Here is a 27,256-nt window from a genome sequence, read left to right on the forward strand (position 1 = left end):
AAAGGACAATGTCAGGTTATCAATATCTTCACAGAGATACAGGATCTTAAGAAACTAAAGACAACAATCATCTTGATGGAAGAAATTTAATATACATGTATTCTAAATTCTTTAGCAAATACATTTTATATACATTTACATAACCAATACAGCTGTCACTGCTGAATGTACAAGTTTCTGTATACCATTCTATGTATATGTATGTATGCATCCATGCATGCATAAGTATATTTGCAAAACCACCACAGGTAGAGTTGAAATATAGCTCTAGGCCTTTCATGTTGCAACCACACATCAGGAGCTTGCAATGTTGCAGAAATGAGTAGGAAGTCTAGGTGGATGTATTCAAGGGAGCAACTCTAGCTACAATGAGATGGCATCAGGCAAACCAGTGTCAAGTGCCAGAAAGATGAAAGATGAAGGCAAGGTATTAAAAACATTAGCAGAAGAGGCATATAGAAACCAATCAACATTAAATATTTAGTAATGATCTAGCAGCCACAACATTAGTGACACAACTATCACATAAACATGCCATCAGACTTCATATCCCCTTTTTGCTGCTTCCCCATTTTCTTTGCATGTGACAGAATTTCCCCAACTGAGAGATGCCAGATACCTTTGAGATTAGAAATATTAAAGGCTTTTATAATATATATATGATATATGATATGATATGAAGTCTGATGGCATGATAGTGTGATTGTTGTCATGTCACTAATGTTGTGGTTGATAGGTCATTACTAAATATTTAATGTTGATGGGCTTCTACATGCCTCTACTGCTACTGTTTTCAATATCTTACCATCATCTTTCTGGTACCTGACACTGGTTTGCCTGATGCCATCTCATTCTAAGTATTTTTCCATGAATGCATCTACCTGGACTTACTACTCATTTCTGTAAGACTGCAAACTCCTGATGTGTTGATTGCAACAGGAAAGGCCTAGAGCAAATTTTCTACTCCCCACATGGTTGTTTTGCACTTTGCATCGTTTGTTTACGATTTTTGCATAAGTATGTGTATACAATACATATGCATGACACAAAAAGAGATATAAAGATAGCTTCAGCAATTCTGGTATAAAACCATGAGATGCTAGATCATTCAACGATCGGCTAGCGTTAGATAGGAAATCCAGAGAATTTAGGAGAAAAATCAGGTGCCAAGACGGATAAATGGTGCCATGTGGCAAGTTTTTAAGAGACATATGAAAAACACTAAAGACAAACATTTTTAGTAAATGTTTTTTTCCAGGACCAAAATGTTTTCTAAACATATCCTAGTGTTTGTTAACTTGTCATAACCTCTTGTCAGCATCCAATACCAAGGATTTATCATAAGTATATTCAACAAAGGCACTAAACTAGGCTGACAAATTCTGATGAGGACAGAGATGGGATTATCTGGAGAGGATGTGGTGGTTGGAGAAATGGCAGATGCAACTTAATCTGGACAGTTTAGTACTTAGTTATAGTTATGATTATAATAATAATAATGAATCTGGACAAATGTAAGGTTCTAATCCTAATAAAGATCCTTGTGGGTTTAGCACTAAGTTGTTATTATAATAATAATCCAAATAAAAAATAATGGCTCGTATGAACAACGTAATATAGGCTTTAAACTGAAGGCAAGAATGGCCTAGGGGTTTTGGTTAGTATAAATTTAAAGAGATATTAATACGAAGTTTTTCTTTTTTTGGGCCACCCTGCCTTGGTGGGAATCGGCCAGTGTGTTAATAAAATAAAAATAAATTAATAAGAAACGTTCTCAGGATACACTTCATGTATCCTTAGTAAGGCCTCATTCAGTATATGCTGCCCATTTCTTATTTCCTTACTACAAAATAAACATGAATGTGCTAGGAAACACAGAGAATGATAAAGGTGATCCCATGTATCAGATATATTTACCATCAAAACAGACAAAAAGCACTGAATTTGCACTTTCTGGAAAGGCGTAGAATTATGGGGGCTATGATTTAAGTGAGAATCAACAATATGCTGAAAATACCTAACCAAGACAGGACTTGCAACAATGGCTTCAAATTAGACAAATTTAGCTTGAGAAAGGACACAGGAAACCACTGGTTTTGCAAGTAGTGTCACTTAAGCGAGAACCTTGGGTAGCTTTGAATATGGGTTGGACAGGTACACAAGTGGAGGCTGGGGGGGATGGAAAGGGGTGAGTTGGACCTGGCTGGCAGGCTTTGCAGTGTTCTACTATTCTAAGGTTCTGATATTAAAAAACCATGTAACACCTGTTTTTCTCTTGGGTTTGCTGGGAAACCTAGAGAACGTAAGTTGATTAACTGAATGACCTAGCTTTTGATCATGGTTATATGTTGAAAACACTAAAGTTATTATTATACCCTGGCCCTTGCCTTTAATGCATATCATTTTTATTTCTTACTTTGATAATCTTGTGTGTATTTATATGTATGAATGAATGAATGACAAAACAACCACTAGTTAAAAGCAAAACAAACATTATGCCAAGTCACATGGCCTCTTCAGATGACTGGAGTAGTGATACTTGCTTGTTTTCTCTACTAAATACCGTATATGGTGGTTTTCTTCTACGTTTATTTCACAATGATGCGAGAATAAGATTGTATTTCAAATTTTCTAAATTCCATTTTATTTCTTGGCAGCAGCAGCAGCTTGAGCAGCTTTCTTGGCTTTCACCATTTCCACCAGCTCCTGTAAATGACAACAGCTCATTAATATATGCATTCAAAGAAAGTTAAAAAAAAAGGGTCAAGGAGCTCTTCCCAAGGACCCAACTTAAACTGAAGAAAAGGAAGCTAACTAAGAGGAACATCTGAAACACACTGACAGCCACAAAAAGCCTAAGAGTAAGATAAAGGTTATCTACTGGGTTCTGACATGATATATAGAAACAGGAAACACATCTCAACATTAAGAGAAAACACCATTTAGGGACACCCCCATCTGTGAAAAAAAAAAAAAACTGGGGAAAAAAAAATAAAAATTTGGAAAAAGTGATTATAAAAGGATCTGCTGCACCTTCTCCAAAGAATGGATAATGATGACCTATGTTAGGTACAAGTTGACAATTTGTAAACACTTATTTTAGGTCTAAATATTTTCCCAACTGAATTTTAAATTATATAATGGGGTTTATTGGGAAAACACACACAGTAGGGCCCCATTTTACGGAGTTCCGCTAATATGGACATTTCAAATTATGACCAAAACTCTCTATATGGCTCCCCCAGCTAACTTTCTAATACGGTCACCAAGCGCCACTCAGTTTGTTTACATTCTCCATGAACACCACATCTCTTCATTATATCTGGAAACTTTCCAAAATTTCAAGTGTTTTAAAATTATTTCATATTTTATATATACAACCTTTCCTCACTTAGCGACGTACTTGTTTACCAAAGACTCGGACTTACAATGGACTCTCTGACCAGTATGCATACCTAAATTATGTATATCAGACCTGATTTCCTCTATTCTGTTGATTACAATATACAGTACACTACTGTATAAACATTTAAAAATATACCAGAAATGTTATAAATGGTGCAAAGGTGACATTAAAACAATGACACAAACCTACCACCACTATAGTATGCTCCTTACTTAGTGACAAATTTGTTTACAGACGTGGTCTTAGGAACGGAACTCCGTCGTTGAGGAGAGGCTGTACTCTGATAATTATACTTGTGTGTACTCGTACCTAAATTAACTTACACGCTGTCCTGGCATGCAGGTACACATTAAAATCACTAAAAGTGTCTTATTATTCTTGAAGATGCCATATTAATAACGATAATAATAAAATGCAATAATAATCGCCCTGAGGCACATTAAATGTCATATATTACGTTAATTATTTATTTTATTATCACACTGGCCGATTCCCACCAAGGCAGGGTGGCCCGAGAAAGAAAAACTTTCACCATCATTCACTCCATCACTGTCTTGCCAGAAGGGTGCTTTACACTACAGTTTTTAAACTGCAACATTAACACACCTCCTTCAGAGTGCAGGCACTGTACTTCCCATCTCCAGGACTCAAGTCCGGCCTGCCGGTTTCCCTGAATCCCTTCATAAATGTTACTTTGCTCACACTCCAACAGCACGTCAAGTATTAAAAACCATTTGTCTCCATTCACTCCTATCAAACACGCTCATGCATGCCTGCTGGAAGTCCAAGCCCCTCGCACACAAAACCTCCTTTACCCCCTCCCTCCAACCTTTCCTAGGCCGACCCCTACCCCGCCTTCCTTCCACTACAGACTGATACACTCTTGAAGTCATTCTGTTTCGCTCCATTCTCTCTACATGTCCGAACCACCTCAACAACCCTTCCTCAGCCCTCTGGACAACAGTTTTGGTAATCCCGCACCTCCTCCTAACTTCCAAACTACGAATTCTCTGCATTATATTCACACCACACATTGCCCTCAGACATGACATCTCCACTGCCTCCAGCCTTCTCCTCGCTGCAACATTCATCACCCATGCTTCACACCCATATAAGAGCGTTGGTAAAACTATACTCTCATACATTCCCCTCTTTGCCTCCAAGGACAAAGTTCTTTGTCTCCACAGACTCCTAAGTGCACCACTCACTCTTTTTCCCTCATCAATTCTATGATTCACCTCATCTTTCATAGACCCATCCGCTGACACGTCCACTCCCAAATATCTGAATACGTTCACCTCCTCCATACTCTCTCCCTCCAATCTGATATTCAATCTTTCATCACCTAATCTTTTTGTTATCCTCATAACCTTACTCTTTCCTGTATTCACCTTTAATTTTCTTCTTTTGCACACCCTACCAAATTCATCCACCAATCTCTGCAACTTCTCTTCAGAATCTCCCAAAAGCACAGTGTCATCAGCAAAGAGCAGCTGTGACAACTCCCACTTTGTGTGTGATTCTTTATCTTTTAACTCCACGCCTCTTGCCAAGACCCTCGCATTTACTTCTCTTACAACCCCATCTATAAATATATTAAACAACCACGGTGACATCACACATCCTTGTCTAAGGCCTACTTTTACTGGGAAAAAATTTCCCTCTTTCCTACATACTCTAACTTGAGCCTCACTATCCTCGTAAAAACTCTTCACTGCTTTCAGTAACCTACCTCCTACACCATACACTTGCAACATCTGCCACAATGCCCCCCTATCCACCCTGTCATACGCCTTTTCCAAATCCATAAATGCCACAAAGACCTCTTTAGCCTTATCTAAATACTGTTCACTTATATGTTTCACTGTAAACACCTGGTCCACACACCCCTACCTTTCCTAAAGCCTCCTTGTTCATCTGCTATCCTATTCTCTGTCTTACTCTTAATTCTTTCAATTATAACTCTACCATACACTTTACCAGGTACACTCAACAGACTTATCCCCCTATAATTTTTGCACTCTCTTTTATCCCCTTTGCCTTTATACAAAGGAACTATGCATGCTCTCTGCCAATCCCTAGGTACCTTACCCTCTTCCATACATTTATTAAATAATTGCACCAACCACTCCAAAACTATATCCCCACCTGCTTTTAACATTTCTATCTTTATCCCATCAATCCCGGCTGCCTTACCCCCTTTCATTTTACCTACTGCCTCACGAACTTCCCCCACACTCACAACTGGCTCTTCCTCACTCCTACAAGATGTTATTCCTCCTTGCCCTATACACGAAATCACAGCTTCCCTATCTTCATCAACATTTAACAATTCCTCAAAATATTCCCTCCATCTTCCCAATACCTCTAACTCTCCATTTAATAACTCTCCTCTCGTATTTTTAACTGACAAATCCATTTGTTCTCTAGGCTTTCTTAACTTGTTAATCTCACTCCAAAACTTTTTCTTATTTTCAACAAAATTTGTTGATAACATCTCACCCACTCGCTCATTTGCTCTCTTTTTTACATTGCTTCACCACTCTCTTAACCTCTCTCTTTTTCTCCATATACTCTTCCCTCCTTGCATCACTTCTACTTTGTAAAAACTTCTCATATGCTAACTTTTTCTCCCTTACTACTCTCTTTACATCATCATTCCACCAATCACTCCTCTTCCCTCCTGCACCCACTTTCCTGTAACCACAAACTTCTGCTGAACACTCTAACACTACATTTTTAAACCTACCCCATACCTCTTCGACCCCATTGCCTATGCTCTCATTAGCCCATCTATCCTCCAATAGCTGTTTATATCTTACCCTAACTGCCTCCTCTTTTAGTTTATAAACCTTCACCTCTCTCTTCCCTGATGCTTCTATTCTCCTTGTATCCCCTCTACCTTTTACTCTCAGTGTAGCTACAACTAGAAAGTGATCTGATATATCTGTGGCCCCTCTATAAACATGTACATCCTTAAGTCTACTCAACAGTCTTTTATCTACCAATACATAATCCAACAAACTACTGTCATTTCGCCCTACATCATATCTTGTATACTTATTTATCCTCTTTTTCTTAAAATATGTATTACCTATAACTAAACCCCTTTCTATACAAAGTTCAATCAAAGGGCTCCCATTATCATTTACACCTGGCACCCCAAACTTACCTACCACACCCTCTCTAAAAGTTTCTCCTACTTTAGCATTCAGGTCCCCTACCACAATTACTCTCTCACTTGGTTCAAAGGCTCCTATACATTCACTTAACATCTCCCAAAATCTCTCTCTCTCTCCTCTGCATTCCTCTCTTCTCCAGGTGCATACACGCTTATTATGACCCACTTCTCGCATCCAACCTTTACTTTAATCCACATAATTCTTGAATTTACACATTCATATTCTCTTTTCTCCTTCCATAACTGATCATTTAACATTACTGCTACCCCTTCCTTTGCTCTAACTCTCTCAGATACTCCAGATTTAATCCCATTTATTTCCCCCCACTGAAACTCTCCTACCCCCTTCAGCTTTGTTTCACTTAGGGCCAGGACATCCAACTTCTTTTCATTCATAACACCAGCAATCATCTGTTTCTTGTCATCCGCACTACATCCACGCACATTTAAGCATCCCAGTTTTATAAAGTTTTTCTTCTTCTCTTTTTTAGTAAATGTCTACAGGAGAAGGGGTTACTAGCCCATTGCTCCCGGCATTTTAGTCGCCTCATACGACACGCATGGCTTACGGAGGAAAGATTCTTTTCCACTTCCCCATGGACAATAGAAGAAATAAAGAAGAACAAGAGCTATTTAGAAAAAGGAGAAAAACCTAGATGTATGTATATATATATGCATGTGCGTGTCTGTGAAGTGTGACCAAAGTGTAAGTAGGAGTAGCAAGATATCCCTGTTATCTAGCGTGTTTATGAGACAGAAAAAGAAACCAGCAATCCTACCATCATGCAAAACAGTTACAGGTTTTTGTTTCACAGTCATCTGGCAGGACGGTAGTACTTCCCTGGGTGGTTGCTGTCTACCAACCTACTACCTATAGTTAATATAGACCATTTATTCATTGTCTCTCTCTTGTTTTTTCGTTTTATCTCATATGCTCACCTCTCACCCTAGAGTAAGACTTGTTGAAAAAAAAAAAAAAAAGTCATGTACACAATATATATGCATTTTATCGTTTTAGGGTGCTGTAACTTTACCTTCCATATACCTTTGAAGAGTTTTGAGAGTTTCACTAATCTCGGAGCCTGACCATGGGCCAGGCTCGTCTGGTGCTTGCCTGGTCAACCAGGCTGTTGCTGCTGGAGGCCTGCTGCCCCACATATCCATCACAGCCTGGTTTATCTGGCACTGGTTGAAGATACTTGTCCAGTTTCCTCTTGAGGTCTTCTACACTTGTTCCAGTTGTGTTTCTGATAACTTCTGGTAAGATGTTGAATAGTCTGGGACCCTGAATGTTGATACAGTGTTCTCTTACTCTATCCACCACACCCCTGCTCCTCATTGGGTTTATTTTGCATTTCCCCCCATACCTCTCACTCCAGGATGTTGTTATAGCAGTGTGTAGATTTGGGACCAGGTCCTGGGGTACTTTCCAGGTATATATTATCATGTATCTCTCTCTCCTCCACTTCAATGAGTACATGTTTAAGACTTGAAGGCATTACCAGTAGTTTAGATGCTTAAATGCCTCAGTGTGAGCCACAAACAATCTCTGTATTTGTTCCAAATCTTATATTTCTCCTGCTTTGAAGGGGCCCTCAGCACTGAGCAATATTCTAAGTGAGGGAGCACTAGTGATTTGAAGTGTCACCACTGGCATTACTTCCCTTGTTTTTAACCCTTAAATGGTCCAAACGTATATATATGTTTTTTTCAACATCTGAAAGTATGTAAAAAAATGTAAAACAATAAAGAAGATCTACATTTGAAAACGTGTAAAAAAACTTTTATCTACTTTTTTTTTGTTATATTTGAAAATATGTAAAAAAAAGTAGATCTACTTTTGTAGCACTACGAATTTGAACGTCGATTTCTTTGGACAGTTTAAGGGTTAAAATTCTCAATACCCATCCCATCATCCTCCTGGCTGTTGTGATCTTTGTCTTATTAAATTCTTGAAAAAGAAAGGTTAGCTGACAATCATCCCCAAGTCTTTTACGTGTTCCTTTCATTGTATTTGGTGACTCTCTTGAGTTTTGTATACAGAGTTCCTTTTGAGTTCTTCATTTTTTCCATACCTTAGCAACTGGAACTTATCACCATTGAACATCATGTTTTTCTTCACTGCCCACTGGAAAACCCTTCTTGTCTTCCTGTACTTTTTCAGTGTCCTCTACCATAGTAACTTTCGTGCTTATTTTAATTTCGTCTGCAAATGATGATACAAAAGTGTGAAAGGTGTTTTTATCTGTCTCCTCTGAGGACGAGAAACAGCAGAGGTGCGAGGATAGTACCTTGGGGAACTGAGCTTTTTACCTCACTGATGATGGATCTTACTCTGTTTACTACTACTGTCTGTGTTCTGTGTTAGGAACCTGAAAATCCATCTGCCTACCTTCTCCATAATACCCATGGTCCTCATTTTATGCTCTATCACTCCATGATCACATTTGTCATATGCCTTTGCAAAATCTGTGTAAATCACATCTGCATTTTGGTCGTCTTCCAATGCCTCCGTAATTCTGTCATAGTGGTTCAGCAGCTGTTACAGATATGATCGTCCTGCTCTAAAACCATGCTGGTTTGGGTTATGCTGGTCCATGAAATTTGTAATCTGCTGTCTCATCACTCTTTCGAAGACTTTTATGATGTGAGAAGTTTGGGCTACTGGTCTGTAATTTTTAGCTAGTGCTCTACTACCTCCATTATGCAGAGGAGCTATGCCTGCACTTTTTAAGGCCTCTGGTATTTAATCTAGATCTAAGCTCTTTCTCCAAAGAATACTGAGAGCTTATGTTAGTAGTACTTTGCACTTTTTTATACATAGGGCATTCCATGAATCTGATCCAGATACTGAATGAGTAGGCATGTTGTCCATTTCTTTTTCAAAATCTATGGGATTTGTGCTAATGTCAATTAGCTGGTTTGCATGGCCTTTGACTGGAGTGAAAAATGTTTCCACATTCTCTACTTTGCTGTCATTTAATGGGTTACTGAAAGAGTGCCTCATACTGTTCTTTTAGGATTTCACTCATTTCCTGTTCATCACCAGTATACGAATCTCCTCTCAATAATGGTCCAATTCTATAGGCAATTCTTAGCTTCAATTTTGCATTGGAATAGAAATATTTTGGGTTTCTTGCAATATCCTGTATGGCCCTTAGTTTCCTTTGTACTTCTTCTGTTAGGCATGACATCTTAAGCTTCTGCTCTAATTCAGTGATCTCTCGGCTAAGATTATCTTTCCTCTGTTGCGGTATATTTGTGTTTTTAAGCAATTCAGTAACCCGTTTTCTTCTTCTGTATCATCTCCTATGCTCTCTCTCTATAGCTGATCTTCTTCTGGGTTTCCTCAATTGTACGTACTTCAAACAGATCTTGAATGCTTCATATTCAGCTTCTCTAGGCACTTGTCAGAATTTAGGGTGCTCATGTCTGATTCCCAGAATATGTCTGATAGCTCTTGGTTTATTTTTTCCCAGTCAGTTCTATGGCTGTCAAAATTAAACTTACTCAACATCCCTTCTCTAACAATAGTGATGCAGCTTCCTAACCCTGAGTTAATACTCATTTGAACTTCTATGATGTTGTGATCAGAGTATATTGTTTTTGTAACTGCTATGTCTCTGATTAGTTCCTTGTTGTTCATGAATATCAAATCAAGGGCATTTTCATTTCTAGTGGGATCAATTATCTGTTGGTTTAATGAACACTTTTCACAAAACCTCAATAGTTCCCTGGTATGTGCCTGCTGAGCCAGGGTGCTTCCCGGAGATATTTCTGGTATAACATTGCATCGCACCATCTTCCATTGTACATGAGGGAGATTAAAGTCGCCAAGGAGCAAAATATTTGGTGTGGGATTTTCTAGCCTATCCAGACAGCTATCTATCTTCCTTAACTGATCTGCAAATTCCTCAGCAGTTGTTGATGGTGGTTTATATACTAGGATAATTACCAAATTCCTATTTTCAACTTTAATGTCTAGAATTTCTACTGATCATTCTCAGAATTCAGCACTTTTGTGTAACAGAAAGCATCTTTAACACAGAGTCCTACTCCTCCCTGTGACCTGTGATGCGTGGGTGGAGTGGCCATACCTCCCACACCTGACTTACAATAAATACTACTTACCTCTCACCCAACAGTAAGACTACAAATATTTATAAAGAAGTGTAAAGTACCATCAGCATGAGCATTCAGCATTCTTTGGAGAAAGAGCTTAGATCTAGGTGAAATACCAGAGGCTTTAAAGAGTGCAGATATAGCTCCTTTGCATAAGGGAGGTAGTAGAGCACTAGCTAAAAATTACAGATCAGTAGCCCTAACTTCTCACATCATAAAAATATTCGAAAGAGTGATGAGATGGCAGATTACAAGTTTCATGGACCAGCATATCCCGAACCAGCGTGGTTTTAGAGCAGGACGATCATGCCTGTCACAGCTGCTGAACCTTTATGACAGAATTACGGAGGCATTGGAAGACGACCAAAACGCAGATGTGATTTGCACAGATTTTGCAAAGGCGTTTGATAAATGCGATCATGGAGTGATAGCATACAAAATGAGGACCTTGGGCAATACAGGGAAGGTAGGAAGATGGATTTTTGGGTTCCTAACATATAGAACCCAAAAAGTAGTAGTGAACAAGGCAAGATCCAGCATCAGCAAGGTCAAAGGCTCAATACCCCAAGGCACTGTCCTGGCACCTCTGCTGTTTCTCATCCTCATAGCAGACAAATAAAAACACCCGGCACACTTTTGTATCATCATTTGCAGATGACACTAAAATAAGCATGAAAGTCACTATGGTAGAGGACACTGAAAAAGTACGGGAAGACACAAGAAGGGTTTTCCAGTGGGCAGTGGTGTATTTTACTTTGCTTTCTAAATGCCTAGTTCTATTGCTTACTTAATATATGTTAGTGTAAACTTGTTATCTGGGATTTATATACAGTTATAAGTGAAAAAATGGCTTTCTGCTTTCCAGTGATAGCCTGAAACCTAACCTGCTGTATAAGTGGGGCCCTACTGTACCAGTTGATACTGTTACACCTAATGAACAACTTTTCCCAGGAACGTAACATTAAATAGAGAATGCCTTTACAGTACTATGTATTAATTATTTAGGACTACCCAAATGATAAATAGAGAAATACAGTGGACCCTCAACCAGCGATATTAATCCGTTCCTGAGAGCTCATCGTTAATCGAAATAATCGTTAGTCAAGTTAATTTTCCCCATAAGAAATAATGGAAATCAAATTAATCCGTGCAAGACACCCCAAAGTATTGAAAATAAAATTTTACCACATGAAATATTAATTTTAATACACACAAACTGAAGAAGACATGCACAGTTACATGACACTTACCTTTATTGAAGATCTGGTGATGATTGATGGGATGGGAGGAGGGGAGAGCATTGATCTTCTTAGTGTTTAGAAGGGGAATCCCCTTCCATTAGCACTTGAGGTAGCAAGTCTTTTTCTGGGGTTAGTTCCCTTGTTCTTTTAATGCCACTAGGACCAGCTTCAGAGTCACTGGACTTCTGTTGCACAACATGTCTGTCCATAGATACCTGTACCACTCGTTCTTTTATGACTTTCCTAAAGTGGTTCACAACATTGTCAGTGTACAGGTTGCCAACACGGCTTGCAGTAGCTGTGTCAGGGTGATTTTCATCAATAAAGGTTTGCACTTCAAGCCACTTTGCACACATTTCCTTAATCTTAGAAGTAGGCAACTTCTTCAATTTCTCTATCCCCTCCTCCGAAGCAGTTTCCTCAGGTCTGCCCTCTTGCTGTTCAAGATGATCTAGCAGCTCATCAGTGGTTAGTTCTTCATTGTCCTCCACCACCAACTCCTCCACATCCTCCCCACTAACCTCCAACCCCAAGGACTTCCCCAATGCCACAATTGATTCCTCAACTGGCATAGAATTCTCAGGGTTAGCCTCAAACCATTCAAAATCCCTTCTGTCTACACATTCTGGCCACAGTTTTTTCCAAGCAGAGTTCAAGGTCCTCTTAGTCACTTCCTCCCAAGCCTTACCTACAATGTTTACACAATTGAGGATGGTAAAGTGATCTTTCCAAAACTCTCTTTGAGTCAGTTGAGTTTCTGAGGTCACTACAAAGCACCTTTCAAACATAGCTTTTGTGTACAGTTTCTTGAAGTTGGAAATGACCTGCTGGTCCATGGGCTGCAGGAGAGGAGTGGTATTAGGAGGCAAAAACTTCACCTTAATGAAGCTCATGTCCCTAGAAAGTCGCTCTGCCAAGTCTGAAGGATGACCAGGAGCACTGTCTAATACCAGGAGGCACTTAAGGTCTAATTTCTTTTCAATTAGGTAATTTTCCACATTGGGGGCAAATGCATGGTGTAAAAAGTCATAGAAAAAGTCCCTAGTGACCCATGCCTTACTGTTTGCCCTCCACAGCACACACAAATTAGCCTTGACGACATTGTTTTTCCTGAAAACTCTGGGAGTTTCAGAGTGATACACCAATAAAGGCTTCACTTTGCAATCACCACTAGCATTGGCACACATCAACAGAGTAAGCCTGTCTTTCATAAGCTTATGTCCTGGGAGTGCCTTTTCCTCCTGAGTAATGTACGTCCTGCTTGGCACCCATGGGACAAGTGGGGCGCGCTCAGGCCAAAGTGGACGCGTCTTGAACGGAACGAATAGCATTGGTCAGGATTTTAAGGGCTAGTCGAGGCAAAATTTTTGCGTTAAAATATATCGCTAGTCAGATTTATCGTTAATCGATGCCATCGCTGGTTGAGGGTCCACTGTACACAGGTATTACTCTATAATAATACATGGTATAACAATAACTCTACAGTACTATATATTTATTATTCGGGTAGCCCAAAATGATTAGTACGCAGAACTGTGTAAGTATTTTGTATTAAGGCTACTTTTACTCATAGTTGAAGAACCAAAATTCCTGCCTCCTTCACTCCTACACTCCTTCCCATTCAGCACTGGCTTACATATAGAGGAACACAGCACTACTACACAAGTCTTGGTATCCACATGTTGAAATTTTATAATATATACAGTGGTTCCTAGGTAGTAGGTTGGTAGACAGAAACCGCCCAGGGGGGTACTACCGTCCTGCCAAGTGAGTGTAAAACGAAAGTCTGTAATTGTTTTACATGATGGTAGGATTGCTGGTGTCCATTTTTCTGTCTCATAAACATGCAAGATTTCAGGTACATCTTGCTACTTCTTACACTTAGGTCACACTACAAGCATATATATACATACCCCCTCTGGGTTTTCTTCTATTTTCTTTCTAGTTCTTGTTTATTTCCTCTTATCTCCATGGGGAAGTGGAACAGAATTCTTCCTCCGTAAGCTATGCGTGTCGTAGGAGGTGACTAAAATGCCGGGGGCAAGGGGTTAGTAACCCCTTCTTTTGTATAGATTACTAAATTTAAAAAGAGAAACTTTCGTTTTTCTTTTTGGGCCACCCTGCCTTGGTGGGATACGGCCGGTTTGTTAAAAAAAAAAATTACAGTTGTTGTACAACAAGTAAAGTATTTAACAACTCTTCATTAGTGTATTAGTTGCCTGAAAGTCAAACACATTTCTAAGTCAGAGATTCACTTCACAGAAAAATTAGGACTTCACCCATGATCTGTTTAGAAAGTAGTTTCAGATAATACAAAAACTGAGTAGCAAAAAATGTTACATGCACTGGAGTAAAATATTTGAGATTACAGCATTTCCTTCTTTTAAACTAGTTATCAAAAAGACAAGATGGTGTAAATAGTGTACCCTGGCAATCCTAGTGATTTTGAAAAATAACGTACATGTATAATGAGAAAAATTAACAAGCTGTATTAAATACTTTTTGAAGTAAAGGATGTTCCATACTCAGTGAACGAGTGGGGTTTGAACCATGGCAAGTCACTCCTAAAACTAGCAGGTCAGTGTGCTAGTGTTAGGACTGGCTTGCCATGAGTTTGAACCCCACTCCAATCAGAGAGTTGTCTACAATTTTGTCAAAATGATTTTGGGAGATGTTTCATACAATTTGCTCTTTAATTTCAGTCATTTGTTAAGATGCTGCTATATACTATACTGCAATGACTCTGGCATAATTACAGTAATTTATGACACAGGTACACATTGCTATTTACTGAAATAAGAAAGAAATGAAAGCATGAATTTGCATATACCTTGTACCGTCTCATGCAATCCTTCTTAGTACGGTTAGGGACACATTCAGCAATGCGGTCCCAACGGTCTTGCGTAGACACTGGAAATGTCTTCAAAGCTTGTTCCAGTAAACGCTGTTCCTCTGCACCCCAGGCCATAGTATTCATACCTAACATCTCCTGTGGTGCTGCCAGAAAAAAAAATGATTAGTAAATAAAAATAATAAAGTACAGATTGAGTATCCCTTATCTCAAATTCTGAAATTCAAAAAGCAGTGAAATTCAATTTTTTTTTTAATTCCTACATGACAGCAACCACCCAGGGAGGTACTACCGTCCTGCCAAGTGAGTGTAAAATGAGAGCCTGTAATTGTTTTACATGATGGTAGGATTGCTGGTGTCTTCTGTCCGTCTCATAAACATGCAAGATTTCAGGTACGTCTTGCTACTTCTTACACTTAGGTCACACTACAAGCATATATATACATACCCCTCTGGGTTTTCTTCTATTTTCTTTCTAGTTCTTGTTCTTGTCTATTTCCTCTTATCTCCATGGGGAAGTGGAACAGAATTCTTCCTCCGTAAGCCATGCGTGTTGTAAGAGGCGACTAAAATGCCGGGAGCAAGGGGCTAGTAACCTCTTCTCCTGTATATATTACTAAATGTAAAAGGAGAAACTTCGTTTTTCCTATTGGGACACCCCGCCTCGGTGGGATACGGCCGATGTGTTGAAAGAAAAGATGACAGCAACCACTTAAGGAGGTACTACCGTCCTGCCAAGTGAGTGTAAAATGAGAGCCTGTAATTGTTTTACATGATGGTAGGATTGCTGGTGTCTTTTGTCCGTCTCATAAACATGCAAGATTGCAGGTACATCTTGCTACTTCTACTTACACTTAGATCACACCACACATACATGTACATATTTATTTATATACACTCATCTGAGTTTTCTTTGATTTTATCTTAATAGTTCTTGTTCTTATTATTTTTCCTTTTATATCCATAGGGAAATGGAATAAGAATCTTTCCTCCATAAGCCATGCATAATGTAAAAGTCAACTAAAATGCCAGGAACAATGGGCTAGTAACCCCTATTCGTGAATAGCATACTATAAAGAAAAAGAAGAAAATTGTCGAAGTGTGATGTCTGAATGCGTGTGGATGTTGTGTGAATGATAAGAATGAGATAATTCAATTCAATTCAAGTTTATTCTCTATAATGGTTTCAATGTGGGGTTTACAGGTTTTGGGTATTGTGTGGTTTATATGTTATAAAATACTAATTACAGAGGAGGCCACTAGGACACCTAGCCTGGCTAGGCATTTCGAGCAGACTTAGATTAATTCTTAACATTAAATCCTTAGAGATTATAGTATTAAGGCTAAGTGACTACATCATAATTTGTGAGTTTAGCAATGTGAATGCTTTTGTTTTGGCACAATACAAGGTGTCTATATTTGAGTATCATAGGCAAACTTATGACTAGTTAGGATTTATTATTTTAAGATTAAGATTAGTATTTCTGGGTTTATAGTCAGTGGGTGAGTGAGTGTAATTTTGAACCACCAGGTGGTTATCATGTAGTTAGTTGTCGGGGTGGATCAAGGAGATAAGACGTTTTCTAACTGTAGTTTTGAAAGTGATGAATGTGTCTGCAGTTCTAGAGTTTTCAGGTAGGGTGTTCCAGATTTTAGGTCCTTTGTAATACATTGAATTTTTGTAAAGGTTTAGTTGAACACAGGGAATGTCATAGAGATGTTTGTGTCTGGTGTTATGCCTGTGGATCCTGTCACAACTATCAAGAAAGCGTTTTAGGTCAAGGTTAATATTGGAATTTAAGGTCCTGAAGATATAGATTGCACAGTAGTAAGTGTGGATGTTCTAAACAGGGAGTAAGTTTAGATCTATGAAGAGTGGGGATGTGTGTTGCCAGGGATGGGATTTAGTGATTATTCTTACTGCAGCTTTTTGTTGGGTTATTATTGGCTTTAGGTGCGTTGCTGCAGTTGAACCCCAAGCACAGATAGCATAGGTGAGGTATGGATATATAAGTGAATGGTATAGTGTGAGAAGGGCAGTTTGCAGTACGTAGTATCGTATCTTGGAGAGGATCCCCACCGTTTTGGATACTTTTTTTGTTATGTGTTGGATATGAGTGCTGAAATTTAGGTTGTTGTCGAGGTATAGGCCAAGGAATTTGCCCTCATTATGTCTGGCAATTAGAGTGTTGTTGATCTTAACCCTTTCAGGGTCCGTCCCGTAGATCTACGGCTTTACGGTGAGTGTCCAAACCGTAGATCTACGCCATGAGCTCAGCTCACTCTGATAAACTGTGAGTGGTACATTTGGGCCTAGATATGAGAGAATACATCTATGTGGTATGTGTGCACCACACAAAACAGATCCTGCAGCACACTGTGTATAATGAGAGAAAAAAACTGAAATCATGATTTTTCGATTAAAACAGCGACTTTGCAGTGTTTTTTCGTATGTTTTTTATAGTTGTATTTGCGATTTCTTGGTCTCATTTAATAGAATGGAAGACATATTACAGAAATAGAGATGATTTTGATTGGTTTTATCACTGGAAATGGCTTGAAACTGAGCTCAAAGTAGAGGAAATGTTAAATTTTTGCCGATATTCAAGAGTAAACAAACGACCTCACACATCTAATACACGTCAGCTGGTGGGTCTAATATACATTCACAAATATGGTGATGATATTTATACAATTATTACAGCATTGCATAACAGTAAATCTTCTATTTTTTTGTGTGAATAAAAATTCATTATGTGAATAAAAAATCAAAATGTAATTTATTTGTAAAGCCTCAAAATGTAACTAATGAACAGAGGAAATGTTAGTTTAGTTCCAGGAATACCTACATTGTTTATTCTGGAGCCTCTTTTGAAATTGGAATATTTTGAACTTTGTGTTAAATTGGCCAAATTAACAATTTCCGATCACTTTATTTTGTAGTTGAAACAGTTGATTTGGCGATTTCTTGTGCTCAATCGATAGAATAGAAGTAATACTAGTGAAATAGCTAAGAATTTGGTTGATTGGAATAATGTAATTGGCCTAAAATGGGAGTCAAAGTCGGGAAAATCGCCGACTCGTAAATATCGCTGACACATCAAAATTCGCGAGAGCATAATTTCGTCAATTTTCCACCAAATTTCATACTTTTTGTTTTATTACCTTCACAAAAAGATTCTCTACGATTTCATAAGAAAAATAACAAATTTTTTTTTTTAAATTCTTGGACACTGGTGCGTGACTTCAGATTTTGGCCTTGGACCCTGAAAGGGTTAATGTTAAGTTGCGCAACACCTGCTCTGCTACCAAACATAATATAGTAGGTTTTGCCAGTGTTAAGTGTAAGTTTATTGGCTGTCATCCAAGTCGATATTTTGAGCAGCTTGTTAACAATGGTGTTGAGGGTGGCAAGATTAGGGTGGGAGATGACATAAGTCGTGTTGTCAGCAAAGAGAATGGGTTTCAGGTGTTGGGATATGTTTGGAAGATCATTGATGTAAATGAGGAAGAGCATGGGTCCAAGGACACTTCCCTGCGGAACTCCAGTATCAAGTGGCAGTATTGATGAGGCTGTCTTTAATGGTGACATACTGATACCTATTAGAAAGATAGGATTTAAAATATGCAAGCTCATGGCCTCTTATACCATAGTGGTCAAGTTTGTGGAGTAGGATGCCGTGGTCTACTGTGTCAAACGCTTTTCTTAGGTCAATAAAAATTCCTAGCGGATATTCCTTATTTTCCAATGCTTTGTAAAGCAGGTCTAGCATTTTTATAATTGCATCATTAGTGCTTTTAATTTTCCTGAATCCAAATTGGCAGGGTTGAGTATGTTTTGTGACGTTATAAATGAATATAGTCTCCTGTGCACGAGTTTCTCGAAGATTTTGGATAGCAATGGTAAGTTTGATATTGGCCTATAGTTGTTTACGTCTTTAGGGTCACCACCTTTATGTATTGGTGTAACCCTTGCTGTCCTGAGTAGTGTCGGGAAAGTGCTAGTTTCTAGTGACTTGTTAAAAAGTAATGTAATAGCATGCGAAAGGACATGGGCCGCTCGCTTGTACAAAAATGGTGGGACATGAGACAGATTCCCCGAGTTATTTTTAAGTGACTTTATGATTGCGGTGACTTCCGTGGGCTCAGCTGGTACAAGATAGAAGGAATTTGGGAAATTCCCATCTAGGTAGTCCCCGGCACAGGCATTGGTACGTGGGATTTTACTGGTGAGGTTAGATCCTATGTTTGAGAAGAAGTCGTTTATCTTGTTAGCTGTATCAGTGGGATGTTATGAATGAAAAGAAGCTGGATGTCCTGGCTTTAGTGAAACAAAACTGAAGGGGGTGGAAGATTTCAGTGGGGAGAAATAAATGGGATTAGGTCAGGGGTTTCAAATAGAGTTAGAGCTAAAGAAGGAGTAGCAATAATGTTGAAGGATAAGCTATGGCAGGAAAAGAGGGAGTATAAATGTATTAATTCAAGGATTCTGTGTTGCAAAATAAAGGTTGGATGTGAAAAGTGGGTTATAGTTAAGCGTATATGCACCTAGAGAAGAGAAAAGTGTAGAGGAGTGAGAGAAATTTTGGGAAATGTTGAGTGAATGCATGAGGAGTTTTGAACCAAGTGTACTTGTAGTTGGGGATTTCAATGCTAAAGTGGGTAAAAATGTTGTGGAGGGAGTAGTAGATAAATTTGGGGTGTCAGGGGTAAATGAAAATTGGGAGCCTTTAATTGAGCTATGTGTAGAAAGAGGTTTGGTAATAAGTAATACATATTTTATGAAAAAGAGGATAAATAAATATACAAGGTATGATACGGCATGTAATGAAAGTAATTTGTTAGATTATGTATTCGTGGATAAAAGGTTGATGGGTAGGCTCCAGGATGTACATGTTTAAAGAGGGGCAACTGATATATTGGATCATTATTTAGTTGTAGCTACAGTTAGAGTAAGAGGTAGATGGGACAAGAGGAAAATGGCAACAACAAGTAAGAGAGAGGTGAAAATGTATAAACTAATGGAGGAGGAAGTTCGGGTGAGATACAAGCAACTATTGGCAGAAAGGTGGGCTGGTGCAAGTATGAGTAGTGGGGGGGGAGGGGGGTTGAAGAGGGTTGGAATAGTTTTAAAATGCAGTATTAGAATGTGGGGCAGAAGTTTGTGGCTATAGGAGGGTGGGTGCAGGAGGAAAGAGGAGTGATTGGTGGAATGATGAAGTAAAGGGTGTGATAAAAGAGAAAAAAGTAGCTTATGAGAGGTTTTCACAAAGCAGAAGTGTTATAAGAAGATCAGAGTATATGAAGAGTAAAAGAAAGATGAAGAGAGTGGTGAGAGAGTGCAAAAGGAGAGCAGATGATAGAGTGGGAGAGGCACTGTCAAGAAATTTTGATGAAAATAAGAACAATTTTTGGAGTGAGATAAACAAGTTAAGAAAGCCTAGGGAACGAATAGGAGTTAGTAGATGGGGAGATGGAGGTATTGGGTAGATGGCGGGAATATTTTGAGGAACTTTTAAGTGTCGTAGAAGAAAGGGAGGTGATAATTTAATGCATTGGCCAAGGAGGTATACCATCTTTTAGGAATGAAAAAGAGCAGGATGTGAGTGTGGGGGAGGTGCATGAGGCATTACACAGAATCAAAGGGGGTAAAGCAGCTGGAACTGACGGGATCATGACAGAAATTTTAAAAGCAAGGGGGAAGGGGATATAGTGTTAGAGTGGTTGGTAATTTTGTTTAATAAATGTATGAAAGAGGGGAAGGTACCTAGGGATTGACAGAGAGCATGTATAGTTCCTTTATATAAAGGGAAAGGGGACAAAAGAGATTGTAAAAATTATAGAGGAATTAGTTTACTGAGTATACCAGGAAAAGTGTACAGTAGGGTTATTACTGAAAGAATTAGAGGTACGACAGAATGTAGGATTGCAGATGAGCAAGGAGGTTTCAGAGTGGGTAGAGGATGTGTAGATCAAGTGTTTACATTGAAGCATATATGTGAACAGTATTTAGATAAAGGTAGGGAAGTTTTTATTGCATTTATGGATTTAGAAAAGGCATATGATAGAGTGGATAGGGGAGCAATGTGGCAGATGTTGCAAGTATATGGAATAGGTGGTAAGTTACAAAATGCTGTAGAGAGTTTTTATGAGGATAGTGAGGCTCAGGTTAGGGTGTGTAGAAGAGAGGGAGACTACTTCCTGGTAAAAGTAGTTCTTACACAGGGATATGTAATGTCACCATGGTTGTTTAATATATTTATAGAAGGGTAGTAAAAGAAGTAAATGCTAGGGTGTTTGGGAGAGGGGTGGGATTAAATTATGGGGAATCAAATACAAAATGGGAATTGACACAGTTACTTTTTGCTAACAACACTGTGCTTATGGGAGATTCTAAAGAAAAATTGCAGAGGTTAGTGGACGAGTTTGGGTGTGTGTGTGTAAAGGCAGAAAGTTGAAAGTGAACATAGAAAAGAGTTAGGTGATGAGGGTATCAAATGATTTAGATAAAGAAAAATTGGATATCAAATTGGAGAGAAGGAGTATGGAAGAAATGAATGTTTTCAGATATTTGAGAGTTGACGTGTCAGCGGATGGATTTACGAAGGATGAGGTTAACCATAGAAATGATGAAGGAAAAAGGCGAGTGGTGTGTTGAAGTATATGTGGGGACAAAAAACGTCATCAATAGAGGCAAAGAAAGGAATGTATGAAAGTAAAGTGGTACCAACACTCTTATATGGGTGTGAAGTTTGGGTTGTAAATGCTGAAGCGAGGAGATAGTTGGAGGCAGTGGAGATGTCCTGTCTAAGGGCAGTGTGTGGTGTAAATATTATGCAGAAAATTAGGAGAAGGTGTGGAGTTAATAAAAGTATTAGTCAGAGGGCTGAAGAGGGGTTGTTGAGGTGGTTTGGTCATTTAGAGAGAATTGATCAAAGTAGAATGACATGGTGAGCATATAAATCTGTAGGTGAAGGAAGGCGGGGTAGAGGTCGTCCTCAAAAAGGTTGGAGGGAGGGGGTAAGGGAGGTTTTGTGGGCGAGGGGCTTGGATTTCCAGCAAGCGTGCGTGAGCATGTTCGATGGGAGTGAATGGAGACGAATGGTATTTGGGACCTGACGAGCTGTTGGAGTGTGAGCAGGGTAATATTTAGTGAAGGCATTCAGGAAAACCAGTTATTTTTATATAGCCGGACTGGAGTCCTGGAAATGGGAAGTACAATGCCTGCACTTTAAAGGAGGGGTTTTGGATATTGGCAGTTTGGAGGGATATATTGTGTATCTTTATATGTATATGCTTCTAAACTGTTGTATTCTGAGCACCTCTTCAAAAACAGTGATTATGTATGAATGAGGTGAAAGTGTTGAATGATGATGAAAGTATTTTCTTTTTGGGTCACCCTGCCTCGGTGGGAGACAGCTGACTTAAAAAAAAAGACTACAAATAGAAAATTCATTCAGCTCTGATGAAGTTCCCAGACAATATGCAGACAGTTATAACACATGGCCTCACATACCCTGGGTGGGGCTCTGATGCTCTGTTGGCACCATTTTGTTTTCAACAGTCATCACTGTCAGACCCACATCCCTTACTCATTGTGATTACCATGTGCTTTGTGCTTATTCTCTGTTCTGTGGTGTGAAGTTATTGTTGAAAAATGTCTAAAAGGCCTGCAGATACCCCTATGCTTAACACTGATAAGAAAAAAACACACTGTATAGTAGCCTTATAATCAAAACATATCATAGGTGGAGACTGAAAGTCTGTCATTTTTTTTTTTTCAACTGATGCAGGTGTTCTGCCAATGCTGCTGTGTCACTTATTAAAAATATTGGTTTTTGTTTTTAAAAAATATTGTATAAAACTACCTTCAGGCTATGTATATACTGTATATAAAATAAAAGTGCATTTCATACTCAGACTTGGAATTCCATCCCCAAGCTATCTCATTATATTCCAAAATTCAAAAAATTCAGAAATCCAAGACACTTTTGGCCCCAAGTATTTCAGATAAAAGGCACAGTTGAACCCCGTAATTCATATTCCTCATATTCACTATTTACTGTAAACTGTACTGTACAATACTTTGCACTGGTGAGCTGTACTTCTCACATCGAAACATATATACAGTGGAACCTGGACTTACGAGTGTCTCAACGTGTGAATTTTTTGAGATATGAGCCATCCCTGGGTCGATTTTTTGCTCTGAGTTACGAGCCAACATTTGAGTTAAGAGCCAGCTCCCCCCGCTTCCCTCTCAACTCAAAACCTGGACACCTCACTTGTTTATCCATGATTTCATGCTTTAATTCCATGGAAATCATTCTCTTTTTCTTCTCAGCACTGTCCTTTACATTTACTTTCTTAGGACCCATGCTTAGAAAAACAAAATTTGGCCAAATGACTGTCAAAAATGTAAGCAAAGCATGAGAGAACTGCTCCCACAGCAAAGTAAACAGTGCACTGAGTTGGCAGTATTATATAATAATAATAATAATAATAATAATAATAATAATAATAATAATAATAATAATAATAATAATAATAATGATAATAATAATAGTAATAATAATAATATTATTATTATTATTATTATTAATTTAGGTAACTAGAGCAGAGATCCAATTCCCTAGATGAAGATCCCCTCACCAGTGTCAAGGTTCCTCTACAAAGGCGAGAGGCTCTTGATCTAGGGAATTGGATCTGTGCTCCAGTTCCCTAAATTAATAATAATAATAATAATAATAATAATAATTAATACATAATACGTATGTAATAATAATTCAGAATGCTGCCGCTAGTTGGCACAGCTGATGCCAAAACATCAGGTAAGCAGTACACATGTTTACATCACTGTGGGAGCAGTTCTCTTGTGCTTGCTTGCAGTTTTTACAGTCATTTGGCCTAATTTCTTATTTCTAATCATGGGTCCTAAGAAAATAAGTGCAAAGGACAGTGCTGAGAAGAAAAAGACGATGATTTCCATGGACTTAGCCAGGCAGTACCAACTTAGTACATCTACGCTATGTAGATACTAAAGCTGTATCAGTTATGTTCAGTGATTAAACAAAACAATGTTGTTGTTGGAGGTTTACAGGGTCACTGACATCATATGCCGCACCCTCAACATCCCTCACCCTCAACATCCCCCACCCTCAACCTCCCCCACCATTTCTGTTCCAAGTAAGTACATATTGTATACACTTTATATAAACAGTTTAATATTTCTTTACATTCTGTAGTGTGTAATGATTTATTATGTTTTTATATATGATATTCATTATTTATAAATACGTACATTGTTTCAGTGTTTTCTTTATTAAACTAGTGATCTACTGCAGTTAGCCTCAAAAATACTCCATTTTCTCTTACAATAAGAGCATGGGAAGATACGTATTATAGTCAAAGTACGACAGGAAATGGCGAACACTTCCGCCGCTGCCTCTGCCACCATATTATGGCCTATTTTATTCATTCTGGAGTATATATCATGTTTGTGTTAATTAAATTGTCTAGTATGTATGTCTTATTAGATGAATTGTGATAGCTAAATAAGCCATACAGTTGATAATAGCGTCATATTCAAGTATTTTTTGTCTCCAGAGTGCAGGAACGGATTAATGGCTAATCAATTAATTTAACCCTTTGACTGTCGCAAGCCCCTTTCTATGTCACAAAATTTTTGGGAAAAAACAAAATTATTTTTTCTTATGAAATTATAGAGAATCTTTTCCCGATGGTAATGACACCAAAAGTACGAAATTTGGTCGAAAACTCACAGAATTACACTCCCGTGAAGTTAGCAGTCTCAGCGATATACTCATCGGCAATTTCGCCAGCTTTGAGCCCTGTTTTTGGCCAATTCCATTGTTCCAGTTGACCAAACTCATAGCTATTGCCTTAGAACTCCATTTTTCTATCAACTGAGTACAAGAAGCCACCCATTTACCAATTTGAACTACCCAATAACGTGGTCAGAAATTGGCAATTTGGCCAATTTCACACAAATTAAAAAAGATGCCAATTTCAAAATAGGGTCCAGAATAAACAATGTAGGCATTCTTGGCACTAAAATAACATATCCTCTGTTCATTAGTCATGTCTCTAGGCCCCTCTTATATTATTACTGCTTTCTATTTTTATTTTTTATTCATACAAAAAATACAAAATTTACTGTTATGCAGACTACTGCATTATTGTAAAAATCATATAAATAATATCAGTGCACTAGTGAAAGAATATCAGACTCCCCAGTTGAAGTGTATTGGATGTGTGGTGTGATTTGCTTACTCCTGAACATTGGTAAAAATCGAACATTTCCGCTATTGGAGCTCAATTTCAAGGTCGTTTTCATCGTGAAACTAATCAAAATCATCTCTATTTCTGCAATATGTTTCCCATTTTATCACATGATACCATGAAAACGAGAATACAACGATAAATATTACATGAAAATACACCTCAAAGTCGGCATTTTATTCAAAAAAAAAAAAAAAAAAAAAAAAATTCAGTTTTTTTCTCATTATGGACTGCGTGCTGCAGGATTTTTTTATGTGGTGCACACTGACCACACAGAACCATTCTCTCACATGTGGGCCTACCAGCTTTCTCCTGCTTGATTTGAAGCCGCTAGAATTACTGAGTATATATACGTCCGAAACACTGGCTCATAAGACGTATATATTTTTTTTTTTTTCAACAAGTCGGCCGTCTCCCACCGAGGCAGGATGACCCAAAAAAGAAAGAAAATCCCCAAAAAGAAAATACTTTCATCATCATTCAACACTTTCACCACACTCACACATTATCACTGTTTTTGCAGAGGTGCTCAGAATACAACAGTCTAGAAGCATACACATATAAAGATACACAACATATCCCTCCAAACTGCCAATATCCCAAACCCCTCCTTTAAAGTGCAGGCATTGTACAACCAAAACAGTCAAAGGGTTAAATGAGGAAAAATGATTTGATATATGAGCAAACTTGAGTTATGAGCTAGGCCACGGAACAGATTAAACTCATATGTCAAGGTTCCACTGTACATATACATGTATATATAAAATAAATCCATGCATATAAGAAACTGGAATATGTATGTATTCATCAAATAATTTATATACATGTACATGTTTTCAACATTCTTATAAATAATAATGAAGTCATATAGACCTGCCACTCTTGCTTCACAGCATAATCATCTTGCCACTCTTGCTTCACAGCATAATCATCTTGCCACTCTCACTTCACTTGACAAAGATCCTGTCACTTTCACTTCAATGCAAAATCAAAATAGCAACAAGTTTACTCACTGTCAAACCTCTGAGAGGCTGTGGCATCACTGATTGTTGGTTTGCCCTGAGACTTCTCCATGCTGTGGTAAGCATTCTTATTGGCTGCTTCCCGCATGTACTGGTCCGAGTGTTGAAGCTCTTTGGCTTTGCTAAGAACTTCTTTAGCATGTCTTACTATGCCAGTGGTAGGAGTGTGTTGATTGATGTACTCAGCGACTACATCCCACCTGAGAAGTGAAGCACATTTACTAAAAAGCAACTCCTATGGTATGCATTTCAAGAATCATTAATAAATAAAAAAATCAATTTAACAGACAGTGACTCAAATTTCTTGGTAGAAAACATCCAGAAACCATAGACAAAGCATTTTAAAAACCTAAACTGCCCATTATTAACTCTTTCAGGGTTGGTGCCGCACTAGTACGCATAAATTATAGCGCCTTCAAATCTAGCGAGAAAAAGCTGGTAGGCCAACATATGAAAGAATAGGTCTATATGGTCAGTGTGCACAGTATAAAAAAATCCTGCAGCCCACAGTGCATAATGAGAAAAAAAAAAAAACTTTGACCGTGTTTTTGGTTTAAAACAGCGACTTTGCAGTGTATTTTCGTATGCTATTTATGGTTGTATTCTAGTTTTTCTGGTCTCCTTTTATAGAATGGAAGACATATTATGGAAATTGAGATGATTTTGGTTTGTTTCACAATGAAAAGTACTTTAAAATTGAGCTCAAAGTAGCAGAAATGTTTGATTTTTGCAAAAGTTCAAAGGTAAACAAATCATGCCATGCGTCCAATACACGTCAACTGGTGAGTCTAATATTCTTTCACAAGTGCGCTGGTATTATTTATACCATTTCTACACCATTTCTACACTAATGCTGTAGTCTGCATAACATAAATCTTCTATTTTTTGTGAGAATAAAAATTCAAATTGGAAAGCAAAAGAAATGTAACACAGGCCTGGGGATGTGAGTAATGAACAGAGGAAATGTTATTTTAGTGCCAGAAATGTCTGTCTTGTTTATTCTGGACCCTATTTGGAAATTGGCATCTTTTGAAATTTGTGTGAAATTGGCAAAATTGCCAATTTGTACCACATTACTGGTTAGTTGAAATTGGTAAATGGGTGTTTTCTTGTACTCTTTCGATAGACAAAATG

General features: G+C 38.2%; 1 protein-coding gene across 1 annotated transcript in view; it reads right to left on the bottom strand.

Moving 5' to 3' along the window:
• Positions 1-1,648: 1,648 nt before the first annotated feature.
• The window catches only part of LOC128706578 (dnaJ homolog subfamily C member 2), a 100,276-nt gene continuing 74,668 nt past the window's right edge, over positions 1,649-27,256 (bottom strand). Inside the window, exons 12-14 of the mRNA XM_053801519.2 lie at positions 26,114-26,322; positions 14,781-14,947; positions 1,649-2,706 (exon numbers count right to left, since the gene is read on the bottom strand). Coding sequence (XP_053657494.1) covers positions 2,644-2,706; positions 14,781-14,947; positions 26,114-26,322 — 439 coding nt within the window. The 3' untranslated portion in view covers positions 1,649-2,643. The remainder of the gene's footprint in view (positions 2,707-14,780; positions 14,948-26,113; positions 26,323-27,256) is intronic.

The sequence above is a fragment of the Cherax quadricarinatus genome, chromosome 3, assembly GCF_038502225.1.
Source record: "Cherax quadricarinatus isolate ZL_2023a chromosome 3, ASM3850222v1, whole genome shotgun sequence".
Lineage (NCBI taxonomy): Eukaryota > Metazoa > Arthropoda > Malacostraca > Decapoda > Parastacidae > Cherax > Cherax quadricarinatus.